The 15,163-nt window shown below is 35.3% G+C and overlaps 1 protein-coding gene across 4 annotated transcripts in view; it reads right to left on the bottom strand.

Moving 5' to 3' along the window:
• BRWD1 (bromodomain and WD repeat domain containing 1) overlaps positions 1–15,163 on the bottom strand; it is a 104,828-nt gene that overhangs the window by 24,538 nt on the left and 65,127 nt on the right. For all 4 annotated transcript variants that reach the window (XM_074325217.1, XM_074325220.1, XM_074325227.1 and 1 more), the window contains exons 28-36: positions 13,723–13,834; positions 13,029–13,090; positions 10,623–10,778; positions 10,287–10,407; positions 9,334–9,459; positions 7,522–7,594; positions 6,483–6,524; positions 4,790–4,936; positions 4,093–4,245 (exon numbers count right to left, since the gene is read on the bottom strand). In XM_074325217.1, coding sequence (XP_074181318.1) covers positions 4,093–4,245; positions 4,790–4,936; positions 6,483–6,524; positions 7,522–7,594; positions 9,334–9,459; positions 10,287–10,407; positions 10,623–10,778; positions 13,029–13,090; positions 13,723–13,834 — 992 coding nt within the window. The remainder of the gene's footprint in view (positions 1–4,092; positions 4,246–4,789; positions 4,937–6,482; positions 6,525–7,521; positions 7,595–9,333; positions 9,460–10,286; positions 10,408–10,622; positions 10,779–13,028; positions 13,091–13,722; positions 13,835–15,163) is intronic.

Below are 15,163 nucleotides of genomic sequence, written 5' to 3'. Positions count from 1 at the left end.
TTTCCTAATTGTATTAGGTTTGAAACCCCTGATTGTCTTATCACCATTTTCATATTATGTTTCCTCATTAGCGCTCATGTAAAATTCAATAATACATTTGAACTGAAAATAAACATTTAACAAAAATGTTTAAAACTATCAGCTCCTCAACACAAAGAAAGGCATGTATAAAAAACCCAACTGACATCATACACAATGGTGAAAGACTGAACATCTTTCCCCCCAAGATCAGGAATGAGACAAAGATGTCTGCTTTCACCACTGCTGTTCAACACTATATTTTAAATTCTAGTCAGAGCAATTAGACAAAGAAAAAGAAATAAAAATAATTCAAATTGGAATGACAGAAGTAAAACTGTCTCTATTCATGGATGACATGAATCTACATAAGAAGAAACACTCAAAGATTCCACAAAAAAGCTATTAGCACTAATAAACAATTCAGCAAAATTACAGGGTACAAGATCAACACACAAGAATCAGTTGTGTGTCTATACACCAACAATGAATAATCATAAAAAGAAACTTAAAAAGCAATTGTAGGGGCGGCTGGGTGGCTCAGTTGGTTAGAGCGCGAGCTCTCAACAACAAGGTTGCCGGTTCAATTTCCGCATGGGATGGTGGGCTGCAGCCCCTGCAACTAAAGATTGAAAACAGCAACCTTGTTGGACTTGGAGCCACCACAACTAGACTGGACAACGACTTGGAGCTGATGGGCCCTGGAGAAACACACTGTTCTCCAATATTCCCCAATAAAATTTTTTTAAAAAAGCAATTGTATTTCAAATAGCATCTAAAATAATAAACTATCTGGGAATAAATTTAACCAAGAAGGTATAAGACTTGTCACTGACAATTAAAAAACATTGCTCCAAGAAATTAGACCTAAATAAATAGAAAGACATACCCTGGTTAGAAACAGGAAGACTTAACGTTATTAAAATGTCAATACGGCACAAAGCAAAATCTACACATTCAACACAATCTTTATCAAAATTTCAAGGACGCTTTCAAAAATGGCAAAAGCCATTCCTCAAACCCACAATGAATTGAAAGGACCCCTCAGTAGCCAAATCTTGAAAATGAACAAAATGGGAGGACTCACACTTCCTGATTTCAAAACTTACTACAAATTTACAGTCAACAAAACATTGTGGTATTGACACAAATAGATGCATATACAGACAGACAGACACATACATACAGACCAATGGAACAGAATTGAGTTCAGAAATAAATCCATGTATCTATGGCCAACTGATTTTCAAAAAGGGTGCCAAGTTCATTCAATGGGTAAAGACTAGTCTCTTCAATAGATGGTGCTGGGACAAATGTATTTGCACAGGCAAAAGAATGAATTGGACCCCTCTACCTTACACCACTTATAAATATTAACTCAACATGGATCGACATTTAAGTGTAAGAGCTAGGCCACAAAACTCTTACAAGAGTGTGACTCTTCATGACACTGGATTTGGGAATGATTCCTAAACAGGAAACCAAAAGCACAAAAGACCAAAGAAAAAGAGATTAATTGGACCTCATCAAAATGAAAAACTTTTGTACATCACAGGACATTATAAGTGGAAAGACAATGCACAGAATGAAATAAAATATTTGGAAAACATTTATCTGACAAGAGTTTAATATCCAGAATATATCAACAAATTCCTACAACTCAACAACAAAAAGACAAAAAATCCAATTAGAAAATGGACAAAGCACTTGAATAGACATTTCTCCACAGAAGACAGACAAGTGGCCAGTAAGCATGTGAGCGGACAGACAACATCCTTCATGTACTGACTACATTTGCTTATTTTCTGTATTCTGAGGCTCTAGCATTTGGAGACTTGATCCTATAGACTGTCCCCTCCCATGGCTAGCTAGTTCCTAGAGCTAACGGAGGGCTCGCTTACAAACGTGCCCTCGACATCCACAACAATCAGTCTAGACCTCACATCCATCCATCTTCTTCATCAAACTCTTATACACCAAGCCAACATCCATCGCCCTGTGCTAAACAGCCCCAGGGCAGGAAACAGACATCTTGATGACACAACCCCTATACGCCAACACTCCCAGAATTATTCAAGCTAGCCAATCCTAAAATTTTCACTTTGCCCAGCCTCGCCTTCCTGCAAAAACCCCAGTACTATGTGCTCTGAGCCATGACCGCCCATGATCGCCCCTTCCTCCCCGCTCTGCCTGCTGAGCAACGGTAGTCCATCCCTGTGTGGACCTATACGGTGTGTCACACCACCTTGTTTCTAGGGATCTGTGTGTACACACTTCTTCCTTCATGACAATCATTTCCATATCTGCATGTCTTACTATGCTTGATTAAAATAAATCCTAGTTACAATTTGTAATAAGAGAAATGCAAATCAAAAACCATAATGAAATAATACTTCACACTCACTAGGATGGCTACAATTTTAAAAAAAAGAAAAGAACAAATATTGGCCTATTGGATGTGGAGAAACTGGTATCCTCATTCATTGCTAGTAGGAATGTAACATGGTGCAGCCATTATGGAATAGTTTGGCTAACCATACAAATTACCCTATAATCCAGCAATTCCACTCTTTAGTGTATACCCAAGGAAACTGAGGGCAAGAACTCTTACGGATACTTGTATTGCAATATTCACTGCAGAATTAATCGCAACAGCCAAAAACTAGAAACAACTCAAGCGTCCATCCAGAGATAAATGGATAAACAAAATGCCATACACCCAACCCATACAATGGAACATCATTCAGACATGAAAAGAAAGTTCTGATACATGCTACAACATGGATGAACCTTGAAGACATTATAAGTGAAATTAGCTAGACACAAAAAAGACAAATACTGTGGTATTCAATTTATATGAAATATCTAGAATAGGCAAATTCATAGCGATAGAAAGTAGATTAGAGGCTACCAAGGGCTGAGGGAAGGGGACAATGTGGAGTTATCATCTAATGGTTATCAAGTTTCTGTCTGGAGTGAGCAGAGAGTTTTGGAAATAGACAGCAGTGACGGTTGAACAATATTGTAAATGTAATTAATGAATTATACACTTAAAATGGTTAAAATATTTTGTTATGTAGATATAGCCACAATTTTGAAAATCTGACAATGTCATACCCCAAAAACCATTAAACTGAATACTTTAAATGGTGAGTTATATGGTATAAATCATCAAACATGTATTTTAAACAAAAGGGGGGAAAAAGACATGAATGAAAAATTTTTTTCTGGAAATAAAGTCATACAAATGCTAAATATTGACAGTAACACAAGCTTGAAAAATGCTAAACTTGACTATTAAGCAGATCAAATAAGCAATTTGCATATCGAATGCGACAAAAGAGTTAACTAATTCACACAAGAATTGGTACTGCAGGAGGAATATGATAGTAAGTAATGAGGAGAAAGTGAAATTAAGGCAAAATGATTAATTAGCAGTAATAGTCACTGATGATTAGAGACAGTGCTACAATATCAAAGTGCTTTACTTTAAAATCTTCTCAAATTATTAGTTTTTTTAAAAATTACCCATCACACTGGCTACAAGGGTTTGTGATGTTTGTGAAAACTCGAGAGTATATGTGCAGTTGTATATTTATTATGATTTGACAAGTTCTGAAAACTTACCCAACATGTAACATTCTAACAAAAATTTAGGAATGTACTCCCCAAAATATTGGCATGCCATCAGTAGTCACACCCCTACTTTCCGATTTTCCTTTTCTTACTTTTAGTATTCTTCCGGCCTCTATCAATAAGTTTCCAATCACTTTTCAAGATTCTCATATGTCTGAAGAGTTTTCTCATTCTACATATCAAATTTAAATCTGTTCATTTTTCACTGCTGCCCTCACTCTCACCAATCTTCATTTGTTTGTAAAACTTTAAGAAAGGTAAATAATTTTAAGGTAGCCATAGCAGATATTTGGGCAGCAGTGGAAGCTCTATTCTTAACAGTCTTACTCTACTCACGTATCTTTAATGTTCCAACTTCTACCAATTGAGTGGAAAATTACCATCTATACTGATCACATATTCTCATTTCTCTTTTTAATGAACCACTTGTAAAATTACCTTTGATCTTTTGTTTGGTGTATATGCTTTTGCATTGCTAAATATCAACCGGATGTCTTTGCAAAATTCCAAAGGGCTGTCATAATTTTCCGCTTCTAAAGTTTCCCTTACTGTTCCAAAATCCATTGGCGTATCTATGATATCTCTGTAGTCCTAGGTTTTAAAAACAATAATTAGTTCAAAGATTCAATTCCTGCTTTTAGAAATTAAGAGCATCAGGTTTTTTTAAATATTCAAAATGACAGGAGAAAATAAATTAGAAGGACTTTAAGAACCATTAATAATTTTTTTTAAAGGCCCAGACAAAGAGACAAGGTAATAAATATACCAAAAATATTATACTTGGTAGCAGGACATGGAATGGTTTGTATCTCCTTCCAAGCTTTCTATAGTATATCTGTGCTTTATAACCTAACTTCTTTTTAAAGGTCATTTTCCATTCCCCTATTACTGGACCGAAGACACTTTTTTTTTATCCAATTTATATTTTTCTTGGGGCTAGGCCTACTTAGATAATAGATAATCATGTAGAATCCTCCATTACATAACTGTTCTACAGCTGACTTAGTGGTAAGAGAAAAAGCTAATATGAAGCCTAGACATGTTACTCTGTAAAAGTTTAATTTAAATACCTCTACCCCAAGCTCCTCTACACAAAATAAGAAAAGCCCCAAACATTCCAACAATGGTAACTTACTGGATATTCAACCAAATCAACGGGTTGTCTAAATGGCTCAGAATCTTCACATTGAAATATTAAGTTCACTAATTCCTTACACTGTTTCTTCCAGTTGCTTTCAACATAGTTGGTTGCTCTGATGCTCCTTTTCCTCCAATCATGGACCTAAAAATACATTCACAATAGCAAGTTTTTTCAGTCTTGGCAAAGTCACACTACGGTATGGTATTTGATTTTCTATCTACTTTGAGAAAACCTACTTTTCTGTAAAAATCCAATAATGTCACATCTGTTAATCTAGAAACATTTTTCATTCCACCACTTATCTCCCAAATTTAGAGATTGTTTTCACAGATTTTGCAGTGTAATACTGGATAATCTGGTGAGCTGAAAAATGGCTCAAAGATGTCTACATCCTAATCCCAAGAACCTGTGACTAAGTCACTTTCCATGGTAGAAGGGACTCTGCAGGTGTGACTAAAGGCACGATCTTGAGATGGGGAGACTGTCCTGGATTATCAGGGTGGGTCCAATGTAATCACAAGGGTCCTTCTAAGAGGGAGACAGAAGAGTCAGGCGAAGATGTCACACTGCTGGCCTGAAGATGGAAGAAGGGGGCCATGAGCCTCTAGAAGCTGGAAAATGCAAGGTAACTAATTCTACCCCAGAATTTCAGAAAGGAATACAGCTTGCTGACACCTTGATTTTAGCGCAGTGAGATCCATGTTAAGCTTCTAATTTATAGAACTGTAACATATTATTTTTGTTATTTAAGCCACTAGATTTGTAATTTGCTACAGCAGCCATAGCAAATTCTAAACAGAAACTAACCACTGGGGACAATTATACAAAAATGAAAATCAGGTGATAATATTTCAAGTCTAACTTTTCAATGTTATTTGGGGCAAGCATATTATGAAAATTGTTATCGAAAAGTTTAAATTTAAGCAGCATTTGATGAAATTTTAAATGTTAACATTATTTTGAGTATTTTATCTTAATTACCTTTAACATATTACATTAGAAATTCAAGAGTTCTGCTGGTGACACCACAATTCCAAGTACCCAATATTCCAAACTTATTTCCATACATCCCCCCAACAAATCCTCATTGTAAATAAAGGTTCAGTCACCAAACGCTATTTAATTTTCTGCTTAAAAGGTCTCATTTCCTTCCCTTCCTCTCCATTCCGAGCAAACACTATCCTTGACTAGGTTCCCATCCTTCACGCCTAGATTCTTGCAATGAACTCCTAACTCACTTCCTTTAATACTTACCCTCTTTTCCCTCAAAATCTAATTATATCAATTTTGGCTGTGTAACTGATTCTCTAATTTAACTGAAGACCTTGGTTTTCAATTACCACCATAATCTGCTCCCAATGTCACAGCCAGATACAGCCATTTTGCTCACTCTCCAACATTCAGCCTCTACACCAGTCAGGTCAGTGCCCTCACTGGCCACTGACATGCCACACTTTCCTACTTTTTGAATTTCCTCTTCTAACTTTATCTCATTCTGAGAACACAGTTCAAATCCAAACTCTTCCTCTAAACCTTACCTAACTATCCATCCTTTCGGTAACTGCTCCCCTTACTCTTACAAAATATTCATATACATCAATGTAACGTTCAAAAGACTACACCTAAAATCTAAGGTTGATTTTAAAGAATAATAAACAACAAAGGTCAATCAGGCAGATTAACTTACTCTCCTTCTCCCAGAAGATGTTTTAGGAAGATCACTATCATCCTAGGAATAAAAAATCAGGGCACCTTAAGTGTTAATATTCTCATTAGAAATGTAATAACCTTAATTTTAAAAACACATCAAAGATATTAGGTCTTACGAGAATTATAACTTAACAAAATCTCAAAAAACAAACTGTATCAGATGATCTTTGTGGCATGCAGATTCCAACAAACCAACCACTCTTAATAACCCTTTACATTCCATGCACTAATTCCAAAATATAGCTATTAATTCCAAAATATAACTATAAAAAGCAGCTTTAAATTTGAGTCCTATCTATTTATAAACCCCAGAAACAGTCTTTTACAGTTCCTGGACTTTGTACTCTACACATTTTCTTATTCCCTAAATCACATATTACTATATCAATTTTTATTCCAATATAAATTATCATGAAAATCAGCCAACTACAATGAAAGTTGGTGTAGAAATTAAAGCTATACTGTTTTTAAAGAATATCTCTCCAGCAACTCCATCTGACAGCCTGATTCTGTATGAAGCGCAGTGATACCACATCACTGATACTGGCCTTTACTTACACTTCAAACCCATCTTGAGTGAAGGACTGCACAATACTTTAAGCATGTAAAGTTCACTATTTTTTTTTCAGATTTAAATTTTTAAAAAAATTTTTTTAAGTGTTTACTAATTCTTAATTACAATTAAATCCAACTCTCAGATATTGGTTTTACCAAAAATGTTTCCAAGGTACTTCTTTAATGTACCTCTAGCTAAAATTTGGAAAAAGAACATATTCCACACTTAAGTTATTCACTTGGACATATTTTGTTTGATATATTGATATCAATTATTGGCTGAAACAAATTACATCACTGACATCTAGATAATTAAAAAATATATTTGTATCAAGTGCTCTATATTTGTTCACTGGAATATAGTAAAAATTAGTAATAGGTAAGCAACATTTTCTACTTATTATTTTCAAGGTACCATTTGAAATTAACAAAAATTATTGTAAAATTGACAAACTTCATACCAAATCCTCTGCATTTTGCTCATCATTTTCAGAAGTGTTAGAAAGTTCTGAGATATTTGTACAGTCTTGATCCCTAAAAAACAATTTTTCACTTTTTTAACTGTATGCAGATATAGTTATTGTTGTCAAAGATTCAAACTACAGGTTAGATTTAAACAGTTGCCCAACTATGCATACTAACTTCAAGCAGAGAAATATCAGGATTTTAAACTCTACCTTCTGTGGAAACAACTGACCATCTTAGAATATTGAATGAAGGTAAAATTTTTTTTTTGTTAAGTATGTACAGAAATTAAGCTGATAATCCAGAAATAACATTCTGTATGGCCTCAGTTGGATGAATACACGAATTAGTTTTTCTAAGTATCATCACTAATAATATTTGAGATAAAACATAATTGAAGGAAAAAAAGAAGTAGAAATTAAAGCACATTGTATCTTAATCTCACTGTACACAAAGAAGAAGAAAGAATGCTGAAGTATGGATCCAGGGATAAAGGAGATGACAATGGGCATGTGATCTTCCTGAAGAGAAAAAGAAGCAAGTTCTGGGGAAACAGCACTAAGTCTGAGTCCTCCAGACATAGGAGAGATTTAACGCAGGAAAGTGACATAGACTGGAATCAGTTATTCCCCAGTTTGCAACTGGCTATTGAAAATGATGGCACAGTTTATAAATTGTCTTCTCTAGTATATTAATTCTTTCAATAAAAGCAAAGTTTTTTGACTGTGGTCGCTGTATTATGATTATATAAAAGAATGTTCCTGCTCTTGGGAGATACAGGAAGAAGCATTAAAGGATAAAGTGTCACAATGTGTCCAACTTACTCTAAAAACAGTCTAGAAAACACATTATCAGCGAGACCAACAGACACTCTACTGGGCATGTACACAAAAAAGAATAAAGCAAATGTAACAAAATGATTAATCTAGGGGAAGGGTATATGGGTATTCACTGTATTGTTCCTGAAACATTACTACAGGATTAATGTTTTAATACAGCTCTGGGGAAAACGCATACAAGGATCATATAGTAAAACTCATTCATTTCAAAGGATACAGGCTGAGTAATTTGTTCAAAGTCACATAGAATGTTCACTAGAACAGATTAGACTAGACCTTGCATTTCAATTTCCAGGTCAGTTTTCATTCATCATACTAATTATTCCAAATTAACTTCCAAAGCAGGAAAGTATGTGGAATATTCATGCATGTACAAACACTCTCACAGGATACAATCCAAAGATTAAAACTCAGTCTAATCATGAGAAAACATCAGACAAACACAAAGTAAGTACACTCTACAAAGAAATTATTTAACACTCATAAAAAATGATGAGGTCATGAAAAGAAGGAAAAACTAGGGAACAGGTTAAAGAAAATTAAGAAAAGCAAAAGTGTAAGTGATGGGGATTCTGGATTGGACCCTGGAACAGAAAGCGGACACTGATGTACAAACTGCGAAATCCAAGGAAGGGCCACATTGGAGTCAACAGTACTGCACCAACGGTAATTTCTTACCAGTGTGTCAGGACCCCACAGACATGTACAACGTTAACCTGAGGGGAAACGGGGAAGGAGACATACACAGGGCAAGTCTCTGCAGTGCAAAATTACAAAAAGTAGAAAAATTTGGATTGTTTAATTTCTTATTCCTTTACGGAAACTATAATCACAGTAAGTATGTAAAGAAATGTCACTTACAGTAAACATTAAAAGGGTGTAATTCAAAGAGTAAAATTTAAGACCTGGATGGTTGCAAGAGCATAATATGCAGTCACTTTTCCACATCTGTAATATGAGATCACTTACTTGATAAATTTTAAAAGTTGGTCAGTTATCTTCTTAGCTGATCTTGCAATTACACTCTCAGGTTCATTAAATGTTCTGGCATTATGTTCTATATATCTGACTTCCCAAACTAATGCAGATAGCCTCCTTCAAAATAAAAAGTAGGCAATTTAGGGTTTAGAAAATGAAAAGACAAACCAAGTGAAAAATCCAGCATGTTAAGCCAGCATTCTATATTAATTAAACCATAAGTGCAAAGTAACAATGAATAACCTTTTCGTGCTGTCAACTTGATCACAGTCATAAGTAGTAATACTAGATGCTAGACTGGAAAGAATACATCTAAGGACCAGAAATCTTAACAGATCACTTAATCACATCCAGAAAACCAACAGAGCAACCCTCCCTTTTCACACTGCCTAACAGGGCATTTGAAGTTGTTGAAATTCAATGAAGAAAATGTGTTCCACACTGAAACGTAAGAGTCAATCTCACTGTAAACTGGCAAAGTGGTTTCTGACAAATGCACAGTTCCATGTCCAGCCACAGAGATAAATGTGATAAATGTACCAATAATGTGAACTCAAGAAGTCAGTTTTTTATAATGATAATTTTTCATATATATACACACACGTGTATATATATATACATATATATATGTATATATACGTGTGTGTGTGTGTGTAATTTCTAACTACTTAATATAATTTAAAAAAGAAAAAACAGACCACTAAAGATTGAGGAAGGAAATCTGGTCATTTTTCTTATCTAGGTTCTATATACACAACTACCCACAGGCACCTAACACAATGTCTTACATGACCAAAAAATTACAATAATGAAAGACAAAAATGAAACAGAAAATGTTAATCAGTCCCCATTCCACCACGGTAACCGTCAACTACCACCTCTGTACTCTAGTTGGTATGGCCAAATATCTTTTCAAACTATTTTTAAAGTAGGTTTCCACTAACCTGTAAAATCGATTAACAAGTCTCATTCGAATTGTGTAAAGATCAGTTGGATAAGCTACAACAGTACAGTACTTCGGATATGTGCACAGATCAACTGGCCCTGCAAAAGCTGCTGCTATATCTGTAAAGGCAGACAGAAGAATTTTTATCAATAAATTCATTGCCTCTAAGTGATATTTCTCTACAACTCATTCGTAAAACAGAGATAAATTTAACACTCCAAAAGGTAACAAACAGAAATTATAGTAATAAACACAACCACAATTATGATACTGTTTTAAAATACTCGTATGAGAAAGCTTAAACATGAAACTTTTCACCCTAAAAAAAACTTACCGAGATTCAAAAGTTGATCTATACCACTAATAATTCGTTCACATTCTTCATCTCTTGATTTCTGACCCCATTCACCATCTTGTGGTTTGTAGAGCAATTTCTCTAGTTCATCTGAAGTGACAGAAATACTAGCTCCTAATTCTTCAGGTGGATCAACTATGAATTCCATTAAAAGAAAACAAAAAGAAAAAAATAAACCAAAGAAAGAACAAATATACACTATATTTAAATTAAATTGTCAAAGGTCATAAACAAGACACTAATTACAAAGGAAAAAGTAGTTACTTTATAGCAGAGAAATCTGACAGATATCACTTACGTCAAAGGATTCAAGCTAACATCTGCAGGAACAAGACAAATTGATAGCTCGTGCCTTGCTACAAAGCACTGAGGACACATCACTTCTCTCACACTCTTGCCCAACATGCAAACACTGGATTTAATCACGAGGAAACATCGGACAAACCCAAACTAAGGAAAAATCTACAAAATAATTGGCTAGTACGCTTCACAAGTGTCATGGTCATAAAAGATAAAGGAATGACTCAGGGATCCCAGATTCAGAGAGACTAAGACATGCAATGAAATCCAATGTGTGCAAGGACATTAGGACCTTCGTTCAAATGTGAAGATCTACAGATTAGAATGGCGTCAGTCCTAATTACCTGACTTGATAGTTGCACTATAGTTAGCTAAGATGTTAACATTTGAGAAAACTGGGTATTCATAAATTCTTTGTACTATTTCTGTAACATTCTATAAATCTAAAATTATTTCAAAATGAAATATGAAAAAGTACAATAAAAATTCATAATGATGAAAGTGCACATTTTAACAAACAAGAGGCAGTATAAATGTTCAGAGAACTTTTTCTTGAAAATTACAAATAAAAGGAAAAAAATGTCAACAGGACTAGAAGATAAACTTACCCATCTAACAATACAATAGGTAAGACCATTATTTTATTATTTTAATATACATTTCCAAAAACATTGATACAACGAGCCTCTCTTCATAAGCCTCCACGTTAATTTTTCTGCCTGCTCATGTCTTTTGACAATTCTTCTAAAGCCTTAGTGGCCTCATTAACATTAATTTATGTAAGTGCTTTCACTGATTTGTACCATCCTTTACAAAAGAGCAGCTGTAAACAGGAGTTAAAAGCACTGGTTGGAGTCAGACGGCTTGGGTTAGAATCCCAACTCCTATCCTTTCTAGATGTGTGTGTGACTTTAAACAAGTTACTGCAAACTCTTGGAGCCGTAGTTACTTCATCTGTGAAATTAATAATAGAGCATCAATATCTCAGATTAAATGAACTGACACAGAGTTCTTAGGAACAGAGTGTGACCTCAAAAAATGTTGGTTTTTACTTATCTATCACACGCTTTCTACACTGCAAAATTTCATTTCCTAGTACTTATAAGACACTGAGCTCAAATGAAAACCAAACAAAGGGGGTCACTGGGGACTTTCAAGATTGCAGTTATGAGAAAAACATTTTTGGAAGAAAATTCCTTATTCCCACAAGAATCTTTATTTCCAAATTAAAGCAAGGCATGGTAGTTGAAGATATGTCCGAGAGTAAAACACACGGAAAAAGGGTCTGCTTGGCCCCTAGGGCAGACACAGGAAAAACTCATGGAGCAAAGACTTCACATGTAAAAGAATGGTGGGGTGTAAGCACAAAAGCTTTTGTATGTTTTTACGTTGAATAAACACTAGCGTAAAAGAAAGCTTGACAGTGAAGAAAAGGAGGCAAGGACACAGAGCACCCCTTCAAAAGGTCTAGCAAGAGGGAAATAATTCAATAGATAAAATGTTCAAAAAAGCCAAATGATAAGTGTTGTAAGGCACAAGAGAAAAATTCGAACTCAAATGGAGAAAGGAAGGAGGAAACGAAAATTCTTGGAGGGAATGAACTACATTTAAGTGCCATGTCTGACAGAAGTTGAAAGCAACAGGATGGCATGCACTGAAGGAAGAGGCTGGCTTTGGAACAGAGACATTTCTCTCTCAAGGGAAGGGAGCAGACGATCCATAGTAAGACAGACAAGCTGAGGTAAAGCAGAAGACAGGTGGAAGTTAAGATAGAACTTTTCTTTGAAGATCAAACAAAGATAATAGAGTAAGGATGAGGACAAGGACACAGAGGCTGCATGAGGCGGTCTGAAGAGTTTACAGCAGACTTACACAGGCTACTGAGATACAGCCAGCACCAGCGGAAACTCAGGGTAGGAATTAATGAGCCAGATACACATAGTTTTCTTGACTTCTTTTAGTAAAGCTCACAGTTACCGTAATTTGAAAACATTTCTTAGAATACAATTTGCTCTATGTGCTTTAGTAAGATAAAAAATTAGAAACACAAAGGTAAAATATTTTCATTATTTAACAATTACATACCATTATCAGGAATTGGTTCCATGTCCCATGGGCTAAGCTTTTCAATTTCGGTATTGTCCCACCTGTTAAAACCAAAAGAAAAGTCTGCTTAGCCTTCCATAAAGCCAACTTGTGGCTAGTAACTAGGTATCCACTACAAGAGGAAACAGGAAGATAGAAAATACGAAAATAAACCTCACTGTGGCAGTGAAAGTTTATTTAACAGTCATAAAATGTTAGAAGGATACCTTATGAAAACTAAGTATAAAAATGTACAGCAGGCTCAAGGACAAAACCAAAAATCCTGTGTGGCCTAGACCAGGGTAAGTAAAGAAAAACTCAGACAGTGTGAAGGCCTGGAACATGACTCAGGCTTCAGAGCGTGGACTGTATTCCGCGGCCAATGGAAAGGCAGCACAGGTTTTCTGCCCAAAGGAAAAGATGTAGTATGTGCTCGTAGGCAATGACGCAGCACTCACTATCAGGCTGGGGAAATATTGGGAAGCTCCAGAAATGGTCCCGGGGAAGCAGTCAGAGATTGCACCAAGGGGGTACTAGTGAGCAGGGAACAACAGAGCCATGCAAGAGACTGCAGAGGTGAGACTGCCATGACGTCATGACAATTAATCGGGGTTGTTTTTATCCTGTTATTTATCCAACCACCTGCCACAATGAACAAATGTTTGTACTGATTCGTTTCCTTCTGCATACAGACCTAACAACATAGCACTGGAAATGACTATCAGGGTACTGTGGCTGATAGGGCTCTTGACTGAGCACCGTCCCAAACCACCAAGCATCGTCAATGATAGAACGGAACCTGTCACCTGGAAGAGAGATGACCAATCAGACACCAATTTGCAACACTAACATTTTTAATTTATAAAACACCATATGATACAGATAAAACAGAAATCAAAGTATATTTTTATGTTAAAATCAGCCATCCCTCCCCACTTCCCAGCAACCTATAATCAAACAGATGTGAAAAAGATACAATATTACACTCAGCCATTTACTGTGTAGTGGATCCAAATTCCCACTCCAAAGTAAATTCTGTTAGATTTTGCAACATAAAATGAATAAATTTTAAGAAAACTCAAAAACCCTTTACAATGCATACTATCAATAAATATTTGTTCAATAAGTATATTAAAATGAAACAAATAGACACAGATACAGAGAAAAAACTAACAGTTGCTAGATGGGAGTTGGAGAATGGGAGAGAACGTGAAGGGATTAGAAAGTACAAATTGGTAGTCACAAAAGTCACAGGGATGTGAAATCGTTTAGGGAATATAATCATTAATGTTGTATCGATTATGTGGGGTGCCAGATGGGCACTGGACTTATCAGAGAGATCACTTCATAGATTGTGTAGATGCCTGACCACTGCGCTGTACACCTGAAGTTGACGTAGAACAATATTGAATGCCAACTATAATTAAATATATATATCCACATGTGTGTGTGTGTGTGTGTGTGTGCGCGCGCGCGCGCGCGTATTCATGGGAGGTAAAGTACAGTATAGGGAATGAAGTCAGTGGTATTGTAACAGTATATACAATGTCAGAGGGGTGGTAAACTTGGAGGGGGTTTATCAGTTTGTGAGGGGTGTAAATGTCTCATCATTCTGTTGCTTTGTACACCTGAAAGTAATTTTTTTATTTAAAAAAGTAAGTGTATTAAATACATATACTTACAAAATATAACATTTATTGAATAAAACAAATTATAAAAGTAACTATGATTAGAATTTAATCCATGATTATTCTAAAGTTGTTCCTATGTAAGTGTCTTCACGTAAAAGTGTTCTAATTCTTAAGATCTCATAATAAGAATTAGGTCTAAATCTACCCTCAACACTTCCACATTTTTTATTTCAAAGAATGAAACATCCACACGTCCCATTATCTCAGCATAACATACAAACCAACTGTGGAACAAATACTTTAACGGACTTCAGGGATTTTAAATCATACACATTTCTAAATGTACCCTACAACTGTAACACTTCTAGAGAAATAAACTGTATTTGATCTTTGTTTGACATATTATTACAAAAGAAACAAAGACTACTATAATACCCTATCTCTTGCTTCCCATCCATCCCACCATTTTCAAAACAAAAACAGTAAGAAAAAGAAATCACACAG

This window comes from Rhinolophus sinicus, linkage group LG01, assembly GCF_036562045.2.
Source record: "Rhinolophus sinicus isolate RSC01 linkage group LG01, ASM3656204v1, whole genome shotgun sequence".
Classification (NCBI taxonomy): Eukaryota; Metazoa; Chordata; class Mammalia; order Chiroptera; family Rhinolophidae; genus Rhinolophus; species Rhinolophus sinicus.
This window is presented reverse-complemented; position numbering and strand designations above follow the sequence as displayed.